This window comes from Papio anubis, chromosome 12 (genome assembly GCF_008728515.1).
Source record: "Papio anubis isolate 15944 chromosome 12, Panubis1.0, whole genome shotgun sequence".
Lineage (NCBI taxonomy): Eukaryota > Metazoa > Chordata > Mammalia > Primates > Cercopithecidae > Papio > Papio anubis.
The window spans coordinates 69,542,427-69,566,552 of NC_044987.1; the positions used below are offsets into that span (position 1 = coordinate 69,542,427).

General features: G+C 38.1%; 1 protein-coding gene across 7 annotated transcripts in view; it reads right to left on the minus strand.

Moving 5' to 3' along the window:
• The window catches only part of SBF2 (SET binding factor 2), a 517,824-nt gene that overhangs the window by 418,440 nt on the left and 75,258 nt on the right, over positions 1-24,126 (minus strand). For all 7 annotated transcript variants that reach the window (XM_003910236.3, XM_017948646.1, XM_009186612.2 and 4 more), the window contains exon 2: positions 3,720-3,805. In XM_003910236.3, the coding sequence (XP_003910285.3) occupies positions 3,720-3,805 (86 nt within the window). The remainder of the gene's footprint in view (positions 1-3,719; positions 3,806-24,126) is intronic.

A 24,126-nucleotide genomic window follows, 5' to 3' on the forward strand; every position in this document is an offset into this window, starting at 1 on the left:
TGCGACTTTATTTATATGACTGTCTGTGGTTTTCATGTATGCCTAAAAAGCACAAGAGAAAGAAAAATATCCCAGAACTAGAAAAGTAGTCATTATGTTCAGTTTAGCTTACTTTCATATTTCTATTTTTAAAATCCATCCAAATTAAAGTTCACCATTTTTCAATAGAAAAACAGAAGGCAATTTCTTTATGTAAAAATGGAAAAAGAAATTCGGCATCTTCTAAATTAAATTTGGAATTTGATTAATTAGTGAATGAATGCCTAAAATCCTTTTCCACCAGTTGTAAGGCTGAACATATCTATTTTTCATTTAGAATTTTAATACATTTAGAACTCCCTGGGAAGGAGAAGTGGCAATAGAAAATAATTTGAATATAATATTATATTCTGAACCCATGTGTGTTCTCAGATAAAATAAATAATAAAGCTGGTCCCTATTCAATAACACAGCCTTCTCTTAACATTTCTCAACCTTAGTTCTTCCAAATCATGGAATTCTGTTTTCAGATTCTGCATTTATACTAAAATACTAACCATTTACACTAAAATGCTAACCATAGCTAAAAGTGTCACTCCCAGAAATCTCTCAGATCTTGGCTGACACTAAGAGTCAGAAGATCAGGGTTTGAACCCTAGCTCTGCTGTATCCCAGCTGTTAGATCTCAGTAAAGTTATCTAAACTTTCTAAGCCTCTGTTTACTTATTTGTGAATTAATATACTACTACCATTATGTACGTGAGTTCATCATAATTTATTAACCCTATACAACTGTCAGATATAAACATGAATGTTATATGCTAACGTTGTTCCACCATTGTGGAAGGGGTAAGAATTTTTCCCATAAATCATCAGAAAAGGGTCATGACTACACCAGAAACAACAAACCACTTAAGGACTAAGCCAGATCACCTTCAATTAGACTAAAATTGTAGTACATGTATCTTTGGTCTTGAAGCCACAGGGTTACTCAAGATCACATAAGGCATCACAATTATTCAAGTTATTGCTGTTCATATACAGACTATTCACACTCTCTAAACATATGCAAAAATACGGCAATAAAGACTAGACAAAAAATTAATAGTGATTTATTCTGTTTTAAAAATGTACTTTGATAGAAAAAGTTTGAGTAAGGTAGACAGTCTAGTTAGCAATATTGTACTAGTGTTAATTTCCTGTTCTTGATAATTGTATATTTTTGTGAGATATTAAAAATAGGAAAAGTTGAGAGACAGAAAAAAAATGTACTTTGATAGATATAAGATAAATTTATGGCCGGGCGCAGTGGCTCAAGCCTGTAATCCCAGCACTTTGGGAGGCCGAGACAGGCGGGTCACGAGGTCAGGAATCAAGTTCATCCTGGCTAACCCGGTGAAACTCCGTCTCTACTAAAAAATACAAAAAAACTAGCCGGGCGAGGTGGTGGGCGCCTGTAGTCCCAGCTACTCGGGAGGCTGAGGCAGGAGAATGGCTTAAACCCGGGAGGCGGAGCTTGCAGTGAGCTGAGATCCTGCCACTGCACTCCAGCCTGGGCGACAGAGCGAGACTCCGTCTTAAAAAAAAAAAAAAAAAAGATAAATTTATTTTGTATTTGACAACATTATAGACATTAAAGAATTGAAACTGTGATCCATTACGGAAAAAGGAAAAAGAAAATTTCTGACATAATCCAACAGATTACTCTTTAAATATTAATCTAGTCCAATGAATCTTGAAATGCTATGTTAAGAATATGCCAAGATGTCATCCAGGAAAATCTTAGGGAGGAAAAGTTCTGTCTACCTCTTAAGCACCTCCATTTCACTATTCTAGCAGCACAAGACTCCACTTATTGGAGAGACATTTATAACACTTGAACATGGCAGTGTCTGTCACACAAAGAGAAAATATCCATTTACTAAGTAGTAAAACCAGTATGTTTCTCTCCCTTGCTACTGGAGAAACAAGAGAGGCATCATAGGTATCTATTCTCTTGGCTTTCAAAACAACATTATCCTTTCTCTGTCCTAGCTAAATAGCTATGCCAATCCATGATTTCTCTCTCCCTCTATGATGTCTGCTGTTCTTGAAACTTATGAAGGTGAATCACTGCTCATACTGTTAAATTGGTATAGTTTATCTCTCTCCACACTTTGATGTGAATGGAGGTAGGAACCCACAAAAAGTTCTAACAGGTCCCCAGCACCAAAAATTTCCCCTCAATACACTAAAAGGGACATTGAAACAGGGTTTAAAAGCTTTTATAGAACAAATGCTTGGTTATTCACACTGTAAGGCCAAGTACTGGTATTTGCACGCATATGGGGAAAAAGAGAAAGGAATACAAAGGGCTCTCCAAAAAGCCATTTTCTTGGATCCTCACATTCCTTCCCCATTTTTAATGCCAAAATTCAAGATTTATCCCCTCTGTAGGCCTACAGAACCCTCAGTTTTCTCTACATGGCTGAGTTGTAACAATCAAAACTAAGGACTTAGCAACGTATCTTTAATTTTCAGTGAAGCAAAATTGGACAGTTATTAGCTAGGATGAGAAAATTTCAAATTTTCAATACAAAATATCTAATAGATATTTCCGATCCATGCCAACAAGAGAATGAACAATTGTTCCTGTGGGTAAGGTGCTGAGAGATGCTGAACAAACAGCAACAATACTAATTAAACAACTGGACAACTCATTTATGGAAGACAATGTTCTAAGCATTTTATGTGTATTTTTTCCACTTTATCTTTACAACAACCTATGAGATTGATATAACAATTATTCTCATTTTATGGATAAGTATTCTGCTGGCTCAAAGTAGTTGAGTAACTTGTCAAAAGTCATACCATGCAGCTGAGATTTTAACCTAGGCACTCTGCTCCACAGCCTGCACTCTTAAGTATCATATTACACCAAATGGCCTCTCAACAGGACTGCCTTGAAGACACTGCTTCTATGTGTGTATGTGTGTGCGCATCCATAAACACAATATAAATAAGTACACACACACACACCCCAGTAAATTCGGAGAACCAAACTTCATAGACATATATTGCAAAGTACTTTAGTAATCACCTTTCTAGTCCCTCATTTTTACTACCATGGATCCACCACCAGACAGAATATCTTGGGCAGCATAAATTATGTTCAATTAATAAATTCCTTTAAAATGGCTAACCACAACAACAACAACAAAAGGAGTTGAACTGCACTATTATAAAATAACCTTCAGACCTTGTAGCTAAAAACAAAAGAAATCTAATTTGTGATTTTAAGATCAAATTCAAACCATGACTGGTTAACATTAAACAAACTTTTGGTATTTTATTTGTCTGTGTTTTTTTGTTTCATTTTTACTAAGACAATAACCTGGACATTTTCAGGAAAAAAAAATATATATATATATATGTGTATCCCTGAAGTTACTGGGCTAAGACTTTTACTAAAGAATCAGTGGAATTTTTCTGCTTCTGAGTATATGAAAATCATCAATTTCATCTTTAATATTACAAATTTAAATGAGAAAAAGAACAGCAAAATAGGCATTCTAGAATTAATATATTCAAAGATGACTGTACTTGAGGGACTAGGAGGGAAGATAATTATTTCTAGTACTGTAATACTTACAATTAAATTATCAAATTACTTAACAGCAAATGTAACATAAATGTAAAAATCAATGTGACAAAAAAGAAAAATAACATTATAAACATGCAAAAATACAACAACCACTTACCAACTCAATTCCCTGTGGAAAAGGTGTATCATCCCAGTCCTTCTGTGGAAATCTCTGGATTATTTTCCCTAGACCTTCTCCTGACCCTGTTAATAAAACCAAAGTGAATCAGTTATGGGATACTAAAAAACACAAATACTCATTCTACGCTTACTTATTTCTAAATGAGTATTTGGTAAACTGATTAAACATTTTCAAGTTTTAAAAACATGTAAGTATGCATCATCTAGAAATTACGCAGTTGGACCTCCATATCCATGGGTTTTGCATCTGCAGGAGACACCCAACCATGAAATGAAAATATTTGGGATGAAAAAAAATAAAATTAACAATGCAACAATTTAAAAACGCAAATCTTAAAAATACAGTATAACAAATATTTCCACACCATATTCATTGTATTAGGTATTATAAGTAATCAAGAAATTATTTAGAGTATATAGGAAAATATGCATAGGTTATATGCAAATACCACACCATTTTATATAAGGGTTCTGGAACAAATCCCCCGCAAATACCCAGGGATAACTGTACTGAAATAAAAGGCAATCTCTAGTCTATGAACCTTTTTTTTTTTTTTTTTTTTTTTTTTGAGGCAGAGTCTTGCTCTGTTGCCTAGGCTGGAGTGCAGTCGTATGATCTTGGCTCACTGAAACCTCCGCCTCCTGAGTTCAAGCGATTCTCCTGGCTTAGCCTCCCGAGTAGCTAGGATTACAGGCACCCACCACCATGCCCAGCTAATTTTTGTATTTTTAGTAGAGACGGGGTTTCACTATGTTGGCCAGACTGGTCTTGAACTCCTGACCTCAAGTGGTCCACCTGCCCTGGCCTCCAAAAGTGCTGGGATTACAGGTGTGAGCCACCGCACCCAGCCACTGTTCTATAAGATTGACTGATACATATGAAAAGCTAAAAAACACTAGCCAGAGGCACTGAAATCTAGAGTCTCTACCACATTATGGGAGTAACCGCCCTTTGTGCCCCATAAGGAAATTAATCCCAAATTGAAATTTAAGAAGAACTTTTCTATGGAGATGAAATAATTTTAAGTAACAAATGAAATGGCACCACTAGCACTAAGTTTCAGTTATGGGCTATAAGTACTGCTACTGGTTAAAGTTTTTGAGGCTGGCCTGGGAACCTGACCATTGTTTAGGCAGGATTTCCCAACATCAGCACTACTGACATTTGGGGATGGATACTTCTTTGCAGGGATGGGGATTGTCCTGTGCATTGTAGGATGTTTAGCAGTATTCCTAGTCTCAATTCCTAGATTCCAGTAGCACCCCCTACCACCAGCAAGTTGTTACAACGAAAAATGTGCCCAGACGTTACCAAATGTTCCCTGGGTTGAAAACCACAGATGTCTATCACTATTGTTATAAAATTATCCTGTGACAACGAAGAAGGAATCAACTTATCATTGAACTTTGGGGGTGTAATTTGTGAGTAAATTGGGAATGGAAGGTACATGTTAAATCTAAACTAATTCTTGCTATAGTTTTTTAAGATCTTCATGTTGCTTGCATATTCTACATGTTGTCCTAGTTCATATGAAATGAAGGCAACAATATTCTGATTATTTGTTTTGTATATCTAACTTGAGGAAGTCTGCACAACAAATTCATTTTGTTAATATACTTTAAAAATCATCCACTATGATTTCTCAACCTCATCTCTATGAATGCAGCTTTCTCCCTTGCCCCTCACCTAAACTGCAACCAATTTACGGCCAAATTTCTATGTTTAAAATATAAATGGAAAGTGACATTCACTTTACTGACCAACTCAGAACTGTATTCTGAAACGAGGTCTAATCAAAATCCATTTGAAAAAGACAAAATAAAAATATTCTCAATCAAAATTAATAATTGCTACAGTACAGTAACTTATCTGTCTCTTGTTATAGGGGAATGAAGGATTTTGTTAAGACTAAACCAACTTTTTATCATAGGCACTCATTCTTCAAAATCTACCTCAAGCATCATCACTTACAACATCCCAAGCAGAGTTAATGAAACAAATTGCTAGGTGCTGGAGGTACACAAATGAAAAAGACATAGTCCCTATCCTAAAGGAACTCATAATCAATTCAGGGAAACAAACAAATGAACCGATAATTTCAGTTATGTTATGGTAAACTCAATCAGTGATAGAAAGACCACATAAAACTATCTGGAAGAAATGACAGCAAGCTTGCTTTCTTTCAGTAACCAACTTGTTTCCTCAAGCACCTGGCACACTGAATTCCTGGCATATAGTCTATACTGAGCAAAATGTTTACTTTAATAAATTCATTGGTACTGACCGAAATTGTTAAGTTTATTCCTCCCTTCTTTTTAAAGAGATAAATTAATGTACTTATTCTATCATGTTTAACCATGTCCCTATATTGTTTATTCAACTCTGAAGGCCATACCTAATGTATTTTAGGTTCAAGAAATATTTATCATATTAATTTTTTTTTTGGACAGGGTCTCACTCTGTTGCCCAGACTGGAGTACAGTGGCACAATCATGGCTCACTACAGCCTTGACTTCCCAGACTCAAGCGATCCTCCTACCTCAGCCTCCAAGTAGCTGGGACTACAGGTGCAGACCACCACAACCAGCTAATTTTCGTATTTTTTTGTAGAGACAGGGTTTCGCCACATTGCCCAAGTTGGTCTTGAACTTCTGGACTCAAGCAATCCACCCACCTCAGAATCCCAAAGTGCTAGGATTATAGTGTAAGCCACCGCACCCAGCCCAATCACATTAACTCTTACTAATTATAAAAGTAATGTTAAGTGCAGAAAGAATTTTAAATACATAAAAATATAAAGAAGAAATCACCCATAACCCCACACATGGAGACAATTATTATCAACATTTTGGACTATCCATTTATTCCTAGGTTTCCTTGCATAAATACCTATTTTTTTCCTACAGAATGAATACCACACTAAACCTAACTTTATATACGGGCTTATTACCTGATATTTTACAAAGGGCCTTTGATGTTGTTGAACATACATTTTCTAGTTTCTCACTATTATAAATAATACAATAAACATCTTTATTTACAAATCTTTATCCTCATCTCACTTTTCCTGAAAAAATACTCTTTTCCAGATTCTACCTCTAGTAAACTGTGGCAGCACTGTAGCATCTGTCAGCAAATGTCTGAGGCATTCTGACAATACTTCTTCCTTTTACATGAAGCTAGAATTGGTGTGTATTCCTCATAAGAAAAGAACCTAAATGAGACCACACTACTGTAAGAGGCACTTTGATTGATGGCAAGTTCTTTCAAAGTAATAGAGGACCTGGAAACAATTACAGTCATACTTGGGAGATACTGCAGGTTTGGTTCCAGTCCACAGCAATAAAGTGAATATTGCAATAATGTGAGTCACATAAATCTTTTGGTTTCTCAATGCATATAAAAGTTATGTTTACACTATACTGTAGTCTATTAAGTGTGCAACAGCATTATGTCTAAAATATGTACATGCTTTATTTAATTTAAAAATGCTTTATTGCTAAAAACTGCTAACAATCATCTGAGGCTTTAGCAAGTTGTAATCTTTTTGCTGGTAGAATGTCTTGCTTCGATGTTGATGGCTGCTAACTGATCAGGGTGATGGCTGCGGCAATTACTGAAAATAAGACAACAGTGAAGTTTGCCATATCGATTGACACTTTCCTTCACAAAAAATTTATCCATAGCATGCAATGCTGTTTGATGGCATTTTACCCACAGCACAACTTCTCTCAAAAATTGAAATCATTCCTCTCAAACCCTGCTGCTGCTTTATCAACTAAATTGATGTAATATCCTAATCCTTTGTCATTTCAACAAAATTCACAGCATCTTCTCCAAAAGTAGATTCCATTTCAATAAACCACTTTCTTTGCTTATCCATAAGAAGCAAATCTTCATCTGTTAAAGGTTTTATCGTGAGATTGTAGCAATTCAGTCACATCTTCAGGCTCCACTTCTAATGCTAGTTATTTTGCTATTTCTACCACATCTACAGTTCCTTTCCCCACTAAAGTCTAGAATCCCTCAAGGTCATCCATAAGGGTTGGAATCAACTTCTTCTAAGCTCCTGGTTAATAGGTTCATATTTTTACCTCCTCCCATGAATTATGAATGTTATAATGGCATCTAGATTGGTGAATCCTTTCCACAAGGCTTTCAATTTAATTTGCCCAGATTCAATCAGAGGAATCACTATCTATGGCAGTTACAGGCTTATGAAATGTATTTCTTAAATAGTAAAACTTGAAAGTCAAAATGACTCTTGATCCATGGGCTGCAGAATAGATGCTGTGTTAGCAGACATGAAAACAACATTAATCTCCCTATACACGTCCATCAGAGCTCTTATATTACCAGGTGCACTGTCAATAAGCAGTAATATTTTGAGAGGAATATTTTTATGAGCAGTAGGTCTCAACAGTGCACTTAAAATATTCAATAAACCATGGTATAAATAGATGTGCTGTCATCCAGGCATTGTTGTTCCATTTACAGAGCAGACAGTAGATTTAGCATAATTCTTAAAAGCACTGGAATTTTCAGAATGGTAAATGAGAAATAGTTTTAATTTGAAGTCACCAGTAGAATTAGCTGCTAAAAAGACAGTAAGCCTGTTCTTTGAAGCTTTGAAGTCAACCATTTACTTCTGCTTTCCAGCTATGAAAACTCTAGATGGCATCTTCTTCCAATAGAGCCTGTTTCGTCTACATTGTGGTTGTAGTGTGGCTGCCCTCATCATCTTAGCTAGATCTTCTGCATAACTTCCAGCAGCTTCTACATAAGCACTTGCTGCTTCACCTTGCACTTTCACATTATAGAGACAGCTTCTTTCCTTAAACCTCATGAGCCAACCTCCAGCTTCAAACTTCTTTTGCAACTTTCTCAACTTTCTCAGCCTACACAGAATTGAAGAGAGTTAGGGCCTTGTGCTCAGGATTAGGCTTTGTCTTAAGAAAATGTTGTGGCTAATTTCATCTATCCAAGCCACTCAGACTCCACATCAGTAATAATGCTGTCTCATTTTCTTATCATTTGCATTCACAACTTGGCTGTTTGGTACAAGAGGCCTAGCTTTTGGCTTATCTTGGCTTTTGACATGTCTTCCTCACTAAATGTAATCATTTCTAGATTTTGATTTGAAGTGAGAGACATGCAACTCTTCCTTTCACTTGACCACTTAAAGGCCATTGTAAAGTCATCAACTAACCTAATTTCAATACTGGCCTCAGGGAATAGAGAGGCCTGAGGAGAGGAAGAGAGATGATGGAATGGCTGGTCAGTGGTACAGTCAGAATACATAATTCATTTATGGATTAAATTTGCCACCTTTCATGGTAGTTCATGACATGCCAAAACAAAACACTAATATCAAAGATCACTGATCATGTATCACCAAAATACACATAATGGAAAAGCTTGAAAACTGGCGAGAATTACCAAAATGCGACACAGAGACACAAAGTGAGCCCAAGCTGTTGGCAAAATGGAGCTGACAGACTTGTTCAACATTGGGTTGCCACAAATCTTCAATTTGTTTTTAAAAAAAAAAAAACCACCCACAATATCTGTCAGGCAAAATAAACAATAATAAATAATAAGCAAAGAATAAAACAAAGTATGTCTGTCTATAAAAAGGAGTTTTAGTCAGAAAATTTTAAGCAAAAAGTAAAGCAAGGTGCACTGGCTCACACCTGTAATCCCAGGGATTTAGGAGGCCCAGGAGTGAGGAGGTAAGAAGTTTAAGACCAACCTGGGCAACATATTGAGACCCCATCTCTACAAAAATTAGCTGCAAATGGTGGTACAAACCTGCAGTCCCAGCTACTCGAGACTCGATTGGAACCCTTGTGCACTGTTGGTAGGAATGTCAAATGGCGGGCCTACTATGGAAAATATGGAATATGGAGGTATGGAGTATGAAGGCTTCTCAAAAAATTAAAAATAGAACTATCATATGTTCCAACAATCCCACTTCTGGGTATATTTCCAAAGGAATTAAAAGCAGGATGTTGGTCAGGCATAGGGGCATGCTATTGTAATCCCAGCAATTTGGGAGTCTGAGGCAGGAAGACTGCTTGAGCCCAGGAGTTGTCAAAACTGAGAAATTAACATTTATCTGCGTTTTGATTGTGACCTATCATGTGAGGTTTTATATACATATGAAACAGGGTTAAGGACATGGACTCAGGATCCACGTTACCTATACTCTAGTCCAGTTTCACCTTTACTTTACCCTGGGAAAATTACATTACTTCTCTGTGCTTCATTTTTCCCTATACAAAAAATGAAGATACTATTACCTCTTAGAGCTCTTGTGAGGAAGAATTTAAGTTAATGTGGATGTAAAATACATACCAGTATGAGTACGTGCATTCTCAGAATAGCACTCCAACCTGAACATAATAGTTGAGATTACTGAGCTGTTCTGAACAATACAGTGTAGAGAAGAAAACTATTACTGTTCTAGACAACTATGTTATTAACAATGAAGAATGGTGTTACATAAGGTCTCCTGGTGGCCACAGGACTCTTGATTTACTGGAGTTATTTTTGAATGAAACATGTAAATCCCTTTTTAAAACATGTTTAATGCTGTTGTGTACCTGTACAAAAGATTTTTCAGACTCAAGTTTTATCCCTGTTAAATTTCTTTAGTCAGTTCAATACATGCATTTTTTGGATCCTATGACAGTTACCCAGTGTATTTATATCCATTTTTTATTTAATTAACTTACTCTCTTTTAGTTACAGATACATACTACAAAATGCAACCATTTTAAATTAACAGTCTGATATATACTGACAAATTCTCAATAAAAACAATTGCAGTAGAATAAAAACAAAAATGGAGAAAATGGAAATTAATTATGCTATATTAAAATATTGCTTAAGGAGTTCCTCCAGAAAATATCTCCCCAAAGAATTCATCAATGTTGGCCTAAGTCCAATTATAATTTCCCAATAATAATCAAAATTTCCTCAGGATAAAAGTCTTAGTCAAAACATGCTATATACACATTACTGACATTGGCACCAGTGCTTCTATTCCATTCTATCCCAGAACAATCTGCTTGGAACTTCAGCATTGTAACCTGGCACCTGTTCTTCCCTCCCCTTCATTAAGAATATCATCTCAGGGCCGGGCGCGGTGGCTCAAGCCTGTAATCCCAGCACTTTGGGAGGCCGAGATGGGCGGATCACGAGGTCAGGAGATCGAGACCATCCTGGCTAACACGGTGAAACCCCGTCTCTACTAAGAAATACAAAAAATAGCCGGGCGAGGTGGCAGCGCCTGTAGTCCCAGCTACTCGGGAGGCTGAGGCCGGAGAATGGCGTGAACCCGGGAAGCGGAGCTTGCAGTGAGCTGAGATCCGGCCACTGCACTCCAGCCTGGGCGACAGCGCAAGACTCCGTCTCAAAAAAAAAAAAAAAAAAAAAAGAATATCATCTCAGAAGAAATGGATAAAGTAAAAGCAAAAGCACAACACTAGAAAATCAGACTTTTGGGTACATGTATTGATTTACTCATTTTAATACAATAGAAGCTGATCTAAAGAAATTTGTTCAAAGACAGAACTAAGATGAAAGCCATATTCAACTTGCAAGTCCCAAGTTTCCCATTTGTGATTTGGAAAATCTGCTTTTGAGCAAATGTATTTTTTTTAAATATTATTTTCATGTTCTCTAGAAGACCTGTGTTATAATGCCAAGACAGCCGGAAAATCAAAGTTCACCAAAATAAGTAGATCTAATTGTGCCAGTATAGACCAACTTTCAAAAGATAACGAAAATAAAAGCTGTTCATTCACTGAAAAGAAAGCATGCAGGAAATCATTCTACAAAAGGCTTTCATATTTGATCCATTTAGCATTTAATGAGAGAAGTCTGTTTATTTCAACTGACATAAGCCTTTTTTGTGGTTATTTAAAAATTTAGGTAGGAATGTAATGTGAGTTTCTGATTATCCAGTACAATCTCCTATTATTCAAAAGGTTTATTTGGAACACACAAGCTATTTTTCCCAGACTTAAACTTAGCAAAGAGCTCATAGGCTTTTACAGAAGTGAAAAAGAATGCATTTTTACTGACTCACGCCTGTAATCCCAACACTTTGGGAGGTCAAGGCAGGCGGATCACTTGAGGTCAGGAGTTCGAGACCAGCCTGGCCAACAAGGTGAAACCCCGTCTCTACTAAAAACATAATCACTGGGTGCTAGAACGAGACTTCGTCTCAAAACAAAAAAAAAAAATGCATTTTTAAGTTGACGAGAATACATAATGAACAAGGTATGTCACTAAAAATAATAAACAAATAGCTGCTACAGTTTTAATCCTTATAAATTCACAGTTCATTGAGAATGTATAAATCCAGCAATTTAGAGAATGTCAAGATTAAGAAAAACTGAGAAATGAATACAAACTGAAATAAAAACTAAACATATGATCTAGCATTTTGATGCAATTCTTCAGACTGTGTCATTTTACTGAATTAAATAAAATGTCGTCTTTAACAGCAATGAAGAAAGAATGGTTGGCAGTCTGGAATGCTGCAAAAACTGTATGGTTGTACATCAACATTTAAGAAAAGGAAGTCTTATCAAGTCCCTTCTCCAAATATGCATCGAATGTGTTCCCACCCCCAGCATCATTCACAATCATTGTAGTAGTTCAAACTCTCATTATCTTCCCCCGGATAACAGCAGCAGCCTCATCATCTCCCTGCTTCCTATTTCACTTCACTCATAGTCATGTTCAAGTTTCTGGCAGTCCAGAAATAAGCTCTGCAAAACCGAATTTCTTCACACTAACTTCTCTGATCAAAATAATTCAGTAACTCTTCCACTAGCTACATAATAAAATAGTCCAAAATTGGCCGGACGCAGGGGCTCATGCCTGTAATCCCAGCACTTTGGGAGGCTGAGGCGGGCAGATCACGAGGTCAGGAGATTGAGACCATCCTGGCTAACACAGTGAAATCCAGTCTCTACTAAAAATAAAAAAATTTAAAAAAAAAATTAGCTGGGTGTGGTGGCAGGTGTCTGTAGTCCCAGCTCCTCGGGAGGCTGAGGCAGGAGAATGGAGTGAACCCAGGAGGTAGAGCTTGCAGTGAGCCACAATCATGCCACTGCACTCTAGCCTGGGTGACAGAGTGAGACTCCGTCTCAAAAAAAAAAAAAATTGTCCAAAATCATCACCTTAGGGACTTCTACCTCATCCGAGGTAAAGTAACAAGGTCTGAATTTACTCTCCAACCTACAACAATTAAAAAAACAAAATCTACAAAACAATGGTTTTCAGACACCTGACATCAGGCAATAGAGGACAATGAACCCAGAGAGAAAGAAAACAAATTATATGAGCCCTATAAAGTCCCCAGCTTACTTCTTGGTAAGAGTTTCCATGCAGGATCTAGATGCTTAGCTGGGGTGGGGGGTGGGAAAGGGGTGCAGTTTCTAACTGCAGTCCAATCAAGGAAAATCCAGAAGTCCTGGTGAAACTGAAGCAATTGAGTTGGGAATCCAGGGAACTCAAAGAAGTTAGAGTTCACAGAGTATCAAAGAGAAGAGAGATTAACAGGGAGAAAGAAGTTCAGAGACCTGCAGAAGGCTGAATGAAGCACACGAAAGGAACAGAAACGACAATCCCTAGAAATCACACAAGGCCAGGGACTGTTTTTGTTCCCAACAGCCAAAAGGAAAAAAAAGAAAAAAACTTGCATAATTCACTAGGCATCAGGCAGAGAACCCAGAGGGTATTGCCTCAGTGTGAAAAATTAACCCTAGATAAAATGCTGCTGTAGACCTACCTAACAAAGCTGGAAAACGAGCCTCAAAAAGATCAAACTATTTCCAGGTGACTTAATTACATCTCAGAATGAAGTTCAAGAATATTTACAGGAACATAGAAATAGCCAGCAATCAAGAAAGTAAAATTCACAACTCTAACATGCAAACAAAAATCACTAGACATGAAAAGAAGCAGAAAAGTATATGCCACAAAGAGGGAAAAAAATCAATCAACAGAAATAGACTCCAAAATGATGCAGGTATTAATTAGTAGATAAAGATATTCTAAATTACCATTATGTTACATATTTTCAGGAATATAAATGTAAAAAATATATTGGATATAGCTAATGAATTAGACACTACAAGGAAAAAAAGGTTAATGAAGTTATAGTGATAGAAACTTCCAAAATGAAACAGAGAAACAGACTGGGAAAAAGACAAAAAAACAAAAACAGAGCTGTGGAACAACTTCTAGTAGCCTAATATGCATGTAACAGGAGTCAGGAGTCCCAGAATGGAATGGAGGAGATGGAGATATATCTGAAGTAATAATGGCCAAATTTAACGAAATTTGACTTTTCCAAATTTGATGAAAACTATAAACACACTGATCATAGAAGCTCATCAAATCCCAGACACGAAGAACACACAGAACTCACAAAGGCATATCAAAATAAATTACTTAGATATGCAGATAAATATCTAAAAACAGCTGGAGAAAAAAGATACATTGTGCGGAGTAACAAATATAAGAAGGACAGCAGACTTCTCATTATAAACAGTACAAGCTAGAATACAGTGGAGCCACATCTTTAAAATACCGAAAGGAAAAAAAAAAAATCAACCCAACATTTTATACCCAGAGAAAATATCCTTCAAAAAAAAAAAAAGCTGAGTATAGCTATATAATCGAATATTGTTTGAACATAAAAAGCAATGAAAGTTGGCTGCAGTGGCTCATGCCTGTAATCCCAACACTTTGGGAGGCCGAGGCAGGTGGATCACGAGGTCAAGAGATCGAGACCATCGTGGGCAACATGGTAAAACCCTATCTCCACTAAAAACACAAAAATTAGCTGGGTGTGGTGGCATGTGCCTGTAGTCCCAGCTACTCAGGGGGCTGAGGCAGGAGAATCGCTTGAACCCAGGAGGCGGAGGTTGCAGTGAGCCACGATCACACTACTACGCTCCAGCCTGGGAGACAGAGCAAGACTCCATCTCAAAAAAAAAAAGAAAAGAAAAAAAAAGAATGAGGTACTGATACATGCTATATATCATGGATAATCCTTGAAAACGTATGCTAATTGAAAGAAACCAAACACAAAAGGCTACATATTGTATGAGTCCATTTATGGGAAATGCCCAGAAAAGTCAAATTCAAAGAGACAGAAAGTAAATTCATGGCTAACAAGGGCTTAAGGGGGTAAAGGGAGTGACTGCTAATGGAAATAGGGTTTCTTTGGGGTGATGAAATATTTTAAGTAAATAGTGGTGATGTCGCATGTTCCCACTTCCATGTGGAAGCTGAACAATGAGAACACATGGACATAGGGAGGGGAACAACACACACTGGGGCCTGTTGCGGGGAGGTGGGAGCGGGGAGGGAGAGTATTAGGATAAATAGCTAATGCATGTGGGGTTTAATATGTAGGTGACAGGATGATAGGTGCAGCAAATCACCATGGCACATGTTTACCTATGTAACAAACCTGCGCGTCCTGCACATGTATCCCAGAACTTAAAATAAAGTTTAAAATAAATAAACAAATAAATAAATAGTGGTTAAATGGTCGCACAACTCTTTGAATATACTAAAACCACTGCATTTTACATTTTAAAAGGATGAACTTTATGGTATGTAAATTATATCTCAATAAAGGATTTTCTTTAATGAATCTCTGATCAGACACAATGGTATAGACTCCTTTCTTCTTGCTCTTCCCGACTAAGTATAAGCCTATAAATAACACATGAGGCAACCAAAGGAGAACTCTGAAAGGTGGTAAGAGGAAAGTAAACTGTTTTGTAACCCTAGGATTGGAGGAACAAGACAATGGCAGGACATCTTACGTATCTCTACCAAACAGAAGAAGCCAACCCAGGCCTAGCGTGTCCCAGTCCCCAAACTAACAACAGAAGGCAGCCAAGGTAGGCTCTCTCATCTCCCAGATCAAACAGAAGTTTCACTAACAACACAGGGAAAGCCCAGAACCATGAGCAGGGGATAGACAGCCACAATGATAATAAGCAGTCAGGGAAAGCACTTTCCTTCACTCCTGGCCCTGACTCCCTTCCCCTAAAGAGAGATACTGGTAAGTAGGCATCACCAGCAAGAGAGACCCCATCACAATAAGCAGGCTGGCCTGGGAAGCCTTTGTTCCCACAGGCCTGAGGCTCTCCTATACAACCAAGAGATACTGAGGTGTCCAGCCAGTACCAGCAAGAGGCAGCTCGCTGTATCAAGTGACCTCGGCAGACATTTTGTTTCTATGGGCTTAAGAATTCCCTCCCCAATCCAGAAACACTGGGGTAGTCAGAGGACACCAGTAAGAGGGACTCGATCATAACAAGCAGTCTGGCCCAGGGAGCCTCTTTGTCCTCATGAGTCAGAATCTCTCATGTACTCCCCAGTGACATGAGGGCAGTGAAATGGCACCAATAGCGAACATCGTGCCACAAAAAGTAGCCCGGTCCAGCAAAACCTCTTTGTCCCTGTATCCTGAGAGTACCCTCCCCCACCAAGAGACATCACACAGCTCAGCCTGGGGAATGCTTTCGGCCACCTCAGGCAGCACCAGTGGGAGCTCTAGTGCTGCCTGAGGTGACAGAAAGGCTTTATTTAATGGCCCCAGCATTAAATAAACAAACAAAACCAAATAACCAAGAAAATCAAAATAACACTGGAAAGGCTCTGAAAATTAAACTGCCACTGGAACAACAGCCTACAAAATTAGACTATGGTCTACACACTAACTCTAAACACAAAAACTAACATAACAGCCAAAATGTCCAGGATATAGTAAAAAAGCACCCATCACACCAAGAACCAGAAAAGATCACAACTTGAATGACAAAAAGACAATTAACTGATGCCAACACAGACACGAATCAGATGTCAGAATTATCTGTAAAGATTTTAAAGCAGCTACCTTAAAAATACATCAAATCATAAATTATCTTGAAACAAATGAAAAATAGAAATATCAGCACAGAAATATGTTATAAATCAAACAGAAATTATAAAACTAAAAAATAAAATATCCAAAATTAAAATCTCACAGGATGGTTTCAATAGTAGAGTGAAAATGGCATCTAGCATAGAATCAGTGAACTTGAGGTGAAATCAGTAGAATTTACCCAATCTGAACAACAGAGAGAAAATAAATTAAAATATAAAGAAAAGAACATTGGGGACCCACAGGAGATCCATAGACCATAACAAAAGATTCATTATTCGTATCACTGGAGTCCCAGAAAAGAGAAGAGGAAGAGGGGAACTGAAAGAATATTCAAAGAAATAATGGCTAAAACACTCCCAAATTTGGTGAAGCACCAAACATATTCAAAAAGTTGAGTGAATCTCATACTGACTAAACTCAAAGAAATTTACATTAAGATACATTATAATTAAACATCTGAAAATTAAAAACAAAGAAGTCTTGAAAGAAGCCAGAGAGAAACATTTTACCTACAGGAAAACACCAATTCAAATGAAGATTGGCTGAAGGAAGCTGTTTAAACAGAAAAGAAATTATAAAAGAAGCAACACTGGAGCATCAGAGGCAAAACAAAAATGCAAATCCAAGTCATCCTCAGTCTACTACTCAAACACTTCTCCAGTCCAATAGCTGGTGTCCTGATGTCAATTGGCTCTAAACCTCTTCCCAGGGCAATATTCTTCACCCTTATTCCAACAGTCTTTAAGATTGCTTAAAACTTCTCTGTCCTTGAAGCTTACTGCTTGCCTGATCTGCAACCTTTAGTTGCCAGGATAGGGTGAGGAGGGACCAGAAGGCACTGTCAGAATTGACTCTTTTTTTCAACACAAAACTTAATCTGAGTATGACCCTAACAGAGAAGTTGAGTCCTAGGGCCCTCTCTCCTAGTATTTCCTTTTCTATGAGAAAAAAATACATCATACAAGGGCAAGCCCAAAGGCACAATAATTAATATTTGTTCTCACTGTAACAAATGGAAAACAAGCTCAACCCTCTCTCACAAGCAGTTATTTAACTACTTAAAGAAAACTGTGTTTTATCAAAGGTAAATATGATAGCCATTTCCCTTATCTTCTGAGTACAAGGGCCTATTAAAACACCACTACATTAAAGCTATCAACAGTAATTATGAATAAACAAAAAAAAACCTAAAATATAAATACTTTCCCATGGTTGATATCCTCAAACTAATCTAACAGAGTCCTCAAAAAAAAACACTGCCATGTTTTGAAAACAATACTACATTGGTAATCAGGAGACCTGAGGCTTATCTTAGCTCTGTCACTAAGTGGTGACCTTAAGCAAATCCTCTAACTTCTCTGAGCCTTGGTCTCCCACCTGTAAAGTGATCTTAGGTCCCTCCTGGCTCTAAACTTCTAGGCATGGTAAACCAACAAAAAATGTGAAATACATACATCTGCCACTAGATGGCATAACACTAATATTGCTGATCTGAAAAGCAGACCAAAATCTCCTCCAAGACAGATTACCTTGTTAAGAAAACTACACCAGTTTAAATTATGCCAGTTTAAACTAAGCCTCAATAACTCGTCTGCTGGCAAAGAACTCCTGGCTACTTCATAAACACTTTTATTTTGTATGATGTAGAATGAGAAACCTCTTTCTGAACTAGTTACAGTTATCATGAAACAAACTGAAAATTTACGAAGACATGCTTATTATATAATTCTGAGAAAGTAAGTTTACAACAAAGGAGGGGTTGAAGGAGGTGGCAGAGACGAGGGGCAGGAAAGAACATAGGTGGAGGGACAGAAGGGAGAAAAAAAAAGAAGCTGTTTTTTTGGCAATTTCTGCAGTATTATCTATGCCTATCAATGTATTATAAAAATGTATTACCATTGTACCACAGAATATTTAGCCTCCCTTAATAATTCAGCAGAGAAAACACGGCCACATTAAAATTTCAGACAAATTTCTTGGAACCAGCTTTAAAAACATTAATATATTGGTAGTATCTATAAAACATTGATCCTTTCAGAATAAAAAGACAACTGAAAATTTAAAACGCAATTCTCTACTATGACTTAACTATCACTTTCACTATGTTTAAGTTATATTTACATTTTCCTCCAATTGAAGATAAGACTAGTACATAGCAAGTGCTTAGTTTTAGCATAGATTTTTAAAATACAACCTTTTTAAACTAGGGAGGAAAGTTATTGATTGAAAAACAAGGCTGGACGTGGTGGCTCAAGCCTGTAATCCCAGCACTTTAGGAGGCCGAGACGGGCGGATCACGAGGTCAGGAAATCAAGATCATCCTGGCTAACCCGGTGAAACCCCGTCTCTACTAAAAAAAAACAAAAAAAACTAGCCAGGCGAGCTGGCGGGCCCTGTAGTCCCAGGTACTTGGGAGGCTGAGGCAGGAAAATGGCGTAAACCCGGGAGGCGGAGCTTGCAGTGAGCCGAGATCCGGCCACTGCACTCCAGCCTGGGCGACAGAGTGAGACTCTGTTTCAAAAAAAAAAAAAAAAAAAAGGAAGAAAAGAAAAACAGCAAAGGCTATTATGTTAATCTTCCTTAAACGAGAAATTCGTATCTCTTGCATAATGCAACTGGACATGACACACATAAATTTCTCATTAAAACTCATTCAATGTGTCCCTATCAATGTATTCCCTAACCCTAAGTCAATAAACGAGAAGATACCAAAATCCTTAGTTCTCCAGCAACCTGTGCCTTCAAAATCAATGAGGCCTTTCTTGTTACAGAAATACAGGTGACAAATTTCTTCTTCCCAAATACAGTTTAAACATGTCCCCTGCGTACAATGCTCTCCTCTCCACAAATTTCTGGTTTTTTCCCATCTCTAACTTCCTATCTGCAACTCAAAGTTCACCTTGGAGCATCTACACCACAGATAATCCAAGCCATGTGTTTTCTGCTCAACTCTTCTCAAATGCAAACTTCCTATCCTGCAAAAAGAATTACAGATTGTTTATCTGTCCAAACAAGTTATGAGGCTGGTTACAATACACTTTACTACCAGCTGTTTTCCTTAACATTTCAATCTCCTGAAGACAATCATTTCCTTCTCCTAACAGATAAAACAGAGTATTTCTCAAAATCCCAATGCGCTTTGTACCCCCTATTAAGCATTTCTATAAACACAGCAAATGAATCATGACCAAACTGGGATTTTTCTATTATTTCTAAAAATCTGTATCTTCTCTCCCTCCATTCTGTATCTCAGAGAATGGCACATTATCCATCTAAGCATTCAGTGTCTCCATTAGGAATATGTTCCTCTGTATATGACAGAAAACCTAAAACATTAATAGCTTAAACAAGATAAAAGTTTATTTCCTTTCATATAAAAGATGTCTCAAAGACAACATTCAGGATTAATGTTAGATCTAAGGTCTCAAAGATCCAGCTTCTTCAGGTTCATCACTCCACCATCTACAGGTTTAGACCCTGGTTCTCATGGTTTAATATGTCTGCTGGAGCTCCAAACATCACATCCATGTTTCAAGTAGAAATCAAGAAGGAAGGAAGGAAGCTGGGCACAGTGGCTCATGCCTGTAATCCCAAGCACTTTGGGAGGCTGAGGCAGGAGGATCACTTGAGCCCAGGAGTTCCAGTCCAGCCTGGGCAACATGGCAAAACCCCATCTCTACAAAAATTAGCTGGGTGTGGTGGCACACACCTGTGGTCCCAGCTACTCAGGAGGCTGAGGTGGCAGAATTGCTTGAGCCTACAAGGTCAAGGCTGCAGTGAGCCACAATTGCTCCACTGCACTCCAGCCTGGGCAACAGAGAAAGACCCTATGCTCCCTGCACAAAGAAAAAAAGAAGAAAAGGAAGAAGAGGAGAAGAAGAAGAAAGGAGGAGGGAGAGAAGAAGGAGAAGGAAGAGAAGAAGGAGGAAGGTATAGAATATTTTAAGGAGAATTTCTGGAAGAACAATTTCACTTACATATCACTTGCCAAAGCCTTGTCACATGACTACACCCAACAGCAAGGGAGTCTCTTAGTCTCTTAGACAATTGCCCTGCTAAAAAACAAGAGTTTTATTTCTAAAGGAGAAAAAATAGTATTAGGAGGCAACTGGCCATTTCTACCAGAGTCTGCTCTTAGTCTGATAGGCGCCAACACATCATGTAGAACCATCTGTTAACCAAGAATACAGCAGACTGCCCAGGAATAAAACCATGGGTGTGGGGTTGTGAAAGGAATCACAGTATAGAAAGAGCCTCTTGTGGCCAGGCGAGGTGGCTCACACCTATAATCTCAGCACTTTGGGAGGCCAAGGGAGATGGATCACCTGAGATCAGGAGTTCGAAACCAGCCTGGCCAACATGGTGAAACCCCGTCTCTGCTAAAAGTACAAAAATTAGCCGGATGTGGTGGCATGTGCCTGTAATCCCAGCTACTTGGGAGGCTAAGGCAGGAGAATAGTTTGAACCTGGCAGGCGGAGGTTGCAGTGAGCTGAGATCGCACTACTGCCCTCCAGCCTGGGTGACAAGAGCAAGACTTTGACTCTAAAAAATAAATAAATAAATAAATTTAAAAAAAAGAGCCTCTTGCTTCCTCAATGTACATGTGTTTTCAGTACTTCCATTTTGCCCAATCCCAGGTATATGGCTTCTATTTGATGATGTAACACTGCTATGCATGCTCATGTCACTGGTATCCAGTATTTAGAAATTTGTTCTCTATCACATATAACAACAAAGCCAGTAGCTTTTTCAGAGAAGATACAGTTAGCTCTAAAATGAAGGATCCTTCACTGTGATTCTCCTCCTGTCAGAGCCTGCCACAAATTCCACATAGCAACCAGATGGCAGTCTTTATGGATTGTTGAGTCAAGAGGTTGGAGCAGTACACTTAAAATTTAGTATATCCTGACTTCAAACCCAGAGAGACCCACCAGTTACTGTACTTCTTTTTGGTAGCAATGAATATAAGATGCAGTAGTTTATCTTCCACTTCAGAAAGGACATCCCAATATATCCCAAAATACTGTTACCTCAGAAACTTCACTAAAGTGTCAAGTCCTCCAATTTTTTATGGACTTCATGTCCCATCATCAGCTGTGTCTTTAGCATCTTTACAAAGGATCTAAGCCGCCTACTAGTTCACTATCATAATGTCCTATCAATCAGCATGATGTCATCACTATAGGGGACCAGGATGATGTACTGTGGGATAGTGAGATGAACAAAATCCCTACAGAGCCAAAATGCTGACCTAACCATGGAGGCAATATGATGACAGTGTACTGCATGGCTGGGTATTTCTGATGTTCTCTGTTAATTAGATTCAGTAAGGCAGTTGATAGATGAATAGTTAACTACCAAGTGCCAGGTTCTGTTTCTAGAAAAGAGACCACATGTGGAAAAAAAGATACAACTGGAGGGGTAGAAGAAGCTTATGATAATACATCATCATTCTCCAAAAGGTATCTATCTTCTGCATAGGTAAAACAAGAGTCAGCAGGCTGAACCTTTCAAGTCTTTAATATGGCACTAATCCCAGATTCAGGATGTAAGACTGCATTGGTAAAAAGAACTTCGGGGGGGTTACACTTGGCTCTTCCTACCATAAAGTTCATTAACTCATGGATATGGGAACTAATTTGGGGATTCTTCCATTTGTTGAGCATATTTATTCCAAACATGCAATAAGAAACAAGATATAATCACAGTACGAATTCATGGATTGTGAAATAATTTCAAGTCAAAGCTCCATTCCATGCCTGATTTCCATAAGCTCCCATCTGCCTCATGGAGCACAATGGTATCCTCAGTCACTGGGAATTATCATTAGCTCAGGTTCCAATAACTCCTGAAAGGTTTGAGTACTTGCCTTCTGATGAACAGCTATGCTTGTAAATAACAAAAGACCCCTTTCTTTAGGGAAGGCTATGAAGAAAATTGATTGTGCTTACCCATGATACTATCACAAGGTCCTTCCATAAAGGAAGGTATGCTGCCTCTTTTTTCTTCAAGGAGTTCTAGATCTGTAAAGTAATAAAGCTATAGGTATTAGACATTATGGAGACCTAAAATCAATCCTACATTCATTAGACCTAAAGTGTTCTGTTTTCATTTGTTTAGTTCCAGTATCTAGATCAAGACCTTAGTGAGCTACTCTTCCACGTCAGTCCTAGGAACCCCTTAATCAATTTGCATAGTATATTAAGCAAGCCTATCTTGTGTCTGATGGTTACGTTCTGTTACTTGCGGTCGGGCACGCTAGCTCACGCCTGTAATCCCAGAACTTTGGGATGCCAAGGCAGGCAGATCACAAGGTCAACAGATCGAGACCATCCTGGCCAACATGGTGAAACCCCATCTCTACTAAAAATACAAAAATTAGCTGGGCGTGGTGGCATGTGCCTGTAGTCCCAGCTATTCGGGATGCTGAAGCAGGAGAATTGCTTGAACCTGGGAGGCAGAGGTTGCATTGAGCTGAGATCCCATCACTGCACTTCAGCTTGGCAACAGAGCGAGACTTTGTCTCCAAAAAAAAAAAAAAGTTGTTACTTGCCTCTGCCATTCCAGGATTCCACTACATTCAGAAAGCTCATTTTGTAGCAGCATCTTTTACATTCATGCCAAGGCCAGAGAAGACAGCCACTAGAGTACTTTTTAAGAATGCTAGCGTTTCTCTCACTGTTGTATTTTCTTAAAGGTAGTAGAGAACACCTATCTTGGGGGATGTACTTACAGAGTAAGGAAGCCAGCTGCACAAAATAAGTCCACCTCAACATTCTTAACTCCCCAAGTTTGCCATCTCAACTTTACTCAATGGAGGTCACCACCGAATCCACATGTCAGTCAAACAAACAAGCAGACAATTAGAACCAGTCCTAGCTGCTTGAGCAAGAACCAAATCTAAAATCTGTCATAGATGAATCTACATTAATAGATTCAGCCCAAACTAAAATTAGGTTCCTCCTTTCCTGGTCCAGCATCTCTTTGAATTTGATTTCATATCAATTGCATAGGTTTTTGCTAACATAAACTAGTAAAATTATTGCAATTCTTTTGATGCATAAAACTTGTCTTTCATCATAAAGTTGGCCCCTTGAACTTCCTGGGATCTGACTCTAGCTACTGGTCTACAGGCCAGAAGGTGGTGGGAATGAGCTATCACTCAACAGCTATCACTCAACAAGCTGAAGTCATTACAGCATCTTTAGGGATCACGCAAAGGAAGAGGGGTTACTTCTGCTGGCAAGGGAGGCTCAGTACAAACCACAGGTTAAGAATACCTGGAGTCATTCAAATGGTTCCATGTCATGATTCCAATTCCTGGAATCTTACTCTTTCCCAATCAATAACCCAATTTACACCTATGAAATCTGATGAAGCTCTGAGTTCACTCTGCACTGAACACAGTTTAA